This window comes from Oncorhynchus keta, chromosome 11, assembly GCF_023373465.1.
Source record: "Oncorhynchus keta strain PuntledgeMale-10-30-2019 chromosome 11, Oket_V2, whole genome shotgun sequence".
In the NCBI taxonomy this organism is placed as follows: domain Eukaryota; kingdom Metazoa; phylum Chordata; class Actinopteri; order Salmoniformes; family Salmonidae; genus Oncorhynchus; species Oncorhynchus keta.
In genome coordinates this window covers 32,870,064-32,876,063 of record NC_068431.1, presented here as the reverse complement: position 1 = coordinate 32,876,063, position 6,000 = coordinate 32,870,064, and the positions used below count along the sequence as shown (strand labels likewise).

Genomic DNA, 6,000 nt, shown 5'->3' with positions numbered 1-6,000 from the left:
GTGTGTTTGTGCGTGCGCATACACATCCAAGAGGTTTCCGCTGGTATGACACATGGATACAATGTGACTGTTTTGTTTCAACAAAGTTGCACAAAAGGTTGCTAGATGAGGAGCGAGAGAAGGCAGAGGAAAACAGAGTGAGACCCGGAGGACAGTAGTGACAGGTAGAGAATGAGTAGTGAGAAGAGAGAGGAGAAGAAGAGGGAGGAGAGAAAGCAGAGTTGGAGAGGGAAGTCAGGAGGAGAGATGGAAAGGTTGTGTGCCACCTGTCTCTGTCAGAGAAGAGAGAGAGGGGGGATGAGATAGAGAGAGAGGGGGGGATGAGATAGAGAGAGAGGGGGATGAGATAGAGAGAGGGGGATGAGATAGAGAGAGAGGGGGGATGAGATAGAGAGAGAGGGGGGTGAGATAGAGAGAGAGGGGGGATGAGATAGAGAGAGGGGGATGAGATAGAGAGAGGGGGATGAGATAGAGAGGGGGGTGAGATAGAGAGAGAGGGGGAATGAGATAGAGAGAGAGGGGGATGAGATAGAGAGAGAGGGGGATGAGATAGAGAGAGGGGGATGAGATAGAGAGAGAGGGGGATGAGATAGAGAGAGAGGGGGGGATGAGATAGAGAGAGTGGGGGGGATGAGATAGAGAGAGGGGGGATGAGATAGAGAGAGAGGGGGATGAGATAGAGAGAGGGGGGATGAGATAGAGAGAGGGGGATGAGATAGAGAGAGAGGGGGGATGAGATAGAGAGAGAGGGGGTGAGATAGATAGAGGGGGTGAGATAGAGAGAGGGGGATGAGATAGAGAGAGAGGGGGATGAGATAGAGAGAGGGGGATGAGATAGAGAGAGGGGGATGAGATAGAGAGAGGAGGGGGGATGAGATAGAGAGAGAGGGGGATGAGATAGAGAGAGAGGGGGTGAGATAGAGAGAGAGGGGGGTGAGATAGAGAGAGAGGGGGATGAGATAGAGAGGGGGGGGATGAGATAGAGAGAGGGGGGATGAGATAGAGAGAGGGGGGATGAGATAGAGAGAGAGGGGGGATGAGATAGAGAGAGAGGGGGGATGAGATAGAGAGAGAGGGGGATGAGATAGAGAGAGGAGGGGGATGAGATAGAGAGAGAGGGGGATGAGATAGAGAGAGTGGGGGGATGAGATAGAGAGAGAGGGGGGATGAGATAGAGAGAGAGGGGGATGAGATAGAGAGAGAGGGGGGGATGAGATAGAGAGAGGGGGGGGGATGAGATAGAGAGAGAGGGGGAGGAGATAGAGAGAGAGGGGGATGAGATAGAGAGAGAGGGGGGTGAGATAGAGAGAGGGGGGTGAGATAGAGAGAGGGGGGTGAGATAGAGAGAGAGGGGGGGATGAGATAGAGAGAGAGGGGGATGAGATAGAGAGAGAGGGGGGGATGAGATAGAGAGAGAGGGGGGGATGAGATAGAGAGAGAGGAGTGATAGAGAAAAAGGAGAGAGATAGAGGCTTACCTGTGGAGTCTCTGCCTGCTCCAGCAACTCTCCAAACTCTTCATAGTCTTCATCATCAGGCTCTTCTCCAGACAGCCTCGCTGCCCGTGCCATGAAGTAGGGGGGCAGCTCCCCGATAGCTGTGCCTGCTCCCTACACACACACACACACACACACACACACACACACACACACACACACACACACAACCTTTCACAATACAAGTATAATACAATACACATATTTTCAATTTGTCGGGTCAATTAGGGTGTTATTAGTTTGGATCAAACTATATCAATATCCAACATCCTAAATAGCTTTCAATTATAAGACGGTATCACTCGCCGAATAGTGAAGAAAGACGGAAGAGATTTGAGTGAAACAAATCCCCATCCCAGGCAGGTTCAGTGGGTTCATTCCTCCAGGAACACGAGGATGAGGAGGGAGCACAGAGCAACAGACTTAATTAACACAATGAAAAACCTGCAGAGAAAACGAGTGCTTTGGAATTGCTCATAGCTCATTATGGTAGTGTTTTCAGGCACAGAAAAAGTTGTAAGAAGGGGTGGGGTGAGGGGGGTGAGGAAAGGAGGGAGGTTATGCAGTGAGGTGGGTGAGGGAGGTGGGAGAAGGGAGGGTCAGGGTGAGGGAGGGAGGGGGGTGGGTGGGTGAGGGAGGGAGGGTAGGAGAAGGGAGGGTTAGGGTGAGGGAGGGGGTGAGGGAGGGAGAGAGGGGATGGATGGGGGAGGGAGGGGTGATAGGATACTTAAGCTGGACATCCTGTTCCATGTCAACACGGCAGTCTTTGATGAAACCTGCCAGTTTGCTCATAATGCAGACGTGCCCTAATCCCCAGGGCAGCTGTTCTATTCACTGCACTATTGTGTGTGTGTGTGTGTGTGTGTGTGTGTGTGTGTGTGTGGGTGTGTGTTTGTGTGTGTATTTGTGTGTGTGTGTTTGCATGTGTGTGGTTGCGTGTGTGTGTTTGTGTGGGTGTGTGTTTGTGTGGGTGTGTGTTTGTGTGTGTATTTGGATGTGTGTGTTTGCGTGTGTGCCAGACTGCAGCCACCTGCACCATGTTTTTTGAAGTGGACCACTTGTGACACAGAGAGGGGAGGGCGAGAGGGGAGGGCCAGAGGAGAGGGCCAGAGGAGAGGGCCAGAGGAGAGGGCCAGAGGGGAGAGGGAGAGGGGAGGGCCAGAGGGGAGAGGGAGAGGGGAGGGCCAGAGGGGAGAAGGAGAGGGGAGGGCCAGAGGGGAGAGGGAGAGGGGAGGGCCAGAGGGGAGAGGGGGAGGGGAGGGCCAGAGGGGAGAGGGAGAGGGGAGGGCCAGAGGAGAGAGGGAGAGGGGAGGGCCAGAGGACAGAGGGAGAGGGGAGGGCCAGAGGACAGAGGGAGAGGGAAAGGGGAGGGCCAGAGGAGAGAGGGGAGGGCCAGAGGAAAGAGGTGAGGGCCAGAGGAGAGAGGTGAGGGCCAGAGGAAAGAGGGGAGGGCCAGAGGAGAGAGGTGAGGGCCAGAGGGGAGAGGGGAGGACCAGAGGGGAGAGGGGAGGGCCAGAGGAGAGAGGGAGAGGGGAGGGGAGGGCCAGAGGAGAGAGGGGAGAGGGGGGGCAGAGGAGAGAGGGAGAGGGGAGGGCCAGAAGGGAGAGGGAGAGGGGAGGGCCAGAGGAGAGAGGGGAGGGCCAGAGTGGAGAGGGAGAGAGAGGGGAGGGCCAGAGGAGAGAGGGGAGGGCCAGAGGGGAGAGGGGAGGGCCAGAGGAGAGAGAGGGGAGGGCCAGAGGGGAGAGGGGAGAGGGGAGGGCCAGAGGACAGATGGAGAGGGGAGAGGGGAGGGCCAGAGGGGAGAGGGAGAGGGGAGGGCCAGAGGACAGAGGGAGAGGGGAGGGCCAGACGGGAGGGCGAGAGGGTGGGCCAGAGGAGGGAGGGAAGAGGGGAGGGCCAGAGGGTAGAGGGGAGGGCCAGAGGAGAGAGGGAGAGGGGAGGGCCAGAGGGCAGAGCGAGAGGGCCAGAGGAGAGAGTGCAGAGGGGAAAGGGGAGAGGAGAGAGGGCAGAGGGGAAAGGGGAGAGGGGAGAGGGGAGGGCCAGGGGGGAGAGGGAGAGGGGAGGGCCAGAGGGGAGAGGGACAGGGGAGGGCCAGAGAAGAGAGGGAGAGGGGAGGGCCAGAGGACAGAGGGAGAGGGGAGGGCCAGAGGAGAGAGGGAGAGGGGAGGGCCAGAGGGGAGAGGGAGAGGGGAGGGCCAGAGGGGAGAGGGAGAGGGGAGAGGGGAGAGGGGAGGGCCAGAGGGGAGAGGTAGAGGGCCAGAGGGGAGAGGGAGAGGGCCAGAGGGGAGAGGGAGAGGGCCAGAGTGGAGAGGGAGAGGGGAGGGCCAGAGGGGAGAAGGAGAGGGGAGGGCCAGAGGGGAGAGGGACAGGGGAGGGCCAGAGGAGAGAGGGAGAGGGGAGGGCCAGAGGACAGAGGGAGAGGGGACAGAGGGAGAGGGAGAGGGGAGGGGCAGAGTACAGAGGGAGAGGGAGAGGGAGAGGGGAGGGCCAGAGGAGAGAGGGGAGGGCCAGAGGGGAGAGGGAGAGGGGAGGGCCAGAGGAGAGAGGGAGAGGGGAGGGCCAGAGGGGAGAGGGAGAGGGGAGGGCCAGAGGGGAGAGGGAGACGGGAGGGCCAGAGGACAGAGGGAGAGGGGAGGGCCAGAGGACAGAGGGAGAGGGAGAGGGGAGGGCCAGAGGGGAGAGGGAGAGGGGAGGTCCAGAGGAGAGAGGGAGAGGGGAGGGCCAGAGGGGAGAGGGAGAGGGGAGGGCCAGAGGGGAGAGGGGAGGTCCAGAGGAGAGAGGGAGAGGGTAGGGCCAGAGGGGAGAGGGAGAGGGGAGGGCCAGAGGAGAGAGGTAGAGGGGAGGGCCAGAGGACAGAGGGAGAGGGGAGGGCCAGAGGAGAGGGGAGGGCCAAAGGGGAGAAGGAGAGGGGAGGGCCAGAGGGGAGAGGGACAGGGGAGGGCCAGAGGAGAGAGGGAGAGGGGAGGGCCAGAGGAGAGAGGGAGAGGGGAGGGCCAGAGTACAGAGGGAGAGGGAGAGGGGAGGGCCAGAGGAGAGAGGGGAGGGCCAGAGGAGAGAAGGAGAGGGGAGGGCCAGAGGGGAGAGGGACAGGGGAGGGCCAGAGGAGAGAGGTAGAGGGGAGGGCCAGAGGACAGAGGGAGAGGGGAGGGCCAGAGTACAGAGGGAGAGGGAGAGGGGAGGGCCAGAGGAGAGAGGGGAGGGCCAGAGGAGAGAGGGAGAGGGGAGGGCCAGAGGAGAGAGGGACAGGGGAGGGCCAGAGGAGAGAGGTAGAGGGGAGGGCCAGAGGAGAGAGGGAGAGGGGAGGGCCAGAGTACAGAGGGAGAGGGGAGGGCCAGAGGAGAGAGGGGAGGGCCAGAGGGGAGAGGGAGAGGGGAGGGCCAGAGGAGAGAGGGAGAGGGGAGGGCCAGAGGGGAGAGGGAGACGGGGGGCCAGAGGACAGAGGGAGAGGGAGAGGTGAGGGCCAGAGGGGAGAGGGAGAGGGGAGAGGGAGAGGGGAGGTCCAGAGGAGAGAGGGAGAGGGGAGGGCCAGAGGGGAGAGGGGAGGTCCAGAGGAGAGAGGGAGAGGGGAGGGCCAGAGGAGAGAGGGAGAGGGGAGGGCCAGAGGGGAGAGGGAGAGGGGAGGGCCAGAGGGGAGAGGGGAGAGGGGAGGGCCATAGTGGAGAGGGAGAGGGGAGGGCGAGAGGAAAGAGGGAGAGGGGAGAGGGAGAGGGGAGGGCCAGAGGACAGAGGGAGAGGGGAGGGCCAGAGGACAGAGGGAGAGGGAGAGGGGGGGGGCAGAGGAGAGAGGGGAGGGCCAGAGGGGAGAGGGAGAGGGGAGGGGGAGGGGAGGGCCAGAGGAGAGAGGGAGAGGGGAGGGCCAGAGGAGAGAGGGAGAGGGAGAGGGGAGGGCCAGAGGAGAGAGGGAGAGGGGAGGGCCAGAGGACAGAGGGAGAGGGAAAGGGGAGGGCCAGAGGAGAGAGGGAGAGGGAAAGGGGAGGGCCAGAGGAGAGAGGGAGAGGGGAGGGCCAGAGGAGAGAGGGAGAGGGGAGGGCCAGAGGAGAGAGGGAGAGGGGAGGGCCAGAGGACAGAGGGAGAGGGGAGGGCCAGAGGACAGAGGGAGAGGGAAAGGGGAGGGCCAGAGGAGAGAGGGAGAGGGAAAGGGGAGGGCCAGAGGAGAGAGGGAGAGGGGAGGGCCAGAGGAGAGAGGGAGAGGGGAGGGCCAGAGGAGAGAGGGAGAGGGGAGGTCCAGAGGACAGAGGGAGAGGGGAGGGCCAGAGGACAGAGGGAGAGGGAAAGGGGAGGGCCAGAGGAGAGAGGGAGAGGGGAGGGCCAGAGGAGAGAGGGAGAGGGGAGGGCCAGAGGAGAGAGGGAGAGGGAAAGGGGAGGGCCAGAGGAGAGAGGGAGAGGGGAGGGCCAGAGGGGAGAGGGAGAGGGGAGGGCCAGAGGGGAGAGGGAGAGGGGAGGGCCAGAGGAGAGAGGGAGAGGGAGAGGGGAGGGTGGGGTGAATGGTGTAGCTTTTTGGGGCT

The 6,000-nt window shown here is 61.8% G+C and overlaps 1 protein-coding gene across 4 annotated transcripts in view; it reads right to left on the bottom strand.

Annotated features, from left to right (window-relative positions):
- The window catches only part of LOC118390712 (vacuole membrane protein 1-like), a 115,095-nt gene that overhangs the window by 45,393 nt on the left and 63,702 nt on the right, over nucleotides 1–6,000 (bottom strand). For all 4 annotated transcript variants that reach the window (XM_052457014.1, XM_052457012.1, XM_052457013.1 and 1 more), the window contains one exon: nucleotides 1,478–1,609. In XM_052457014.1, the coding sequence (XP_052312974.1) occupies nucleotides 1,478–1,609 (132 nt within the window). The remainder of the gene's footprint in view (nucleotides 1–1,477; nucleotides 1,610–6,000) is intronic.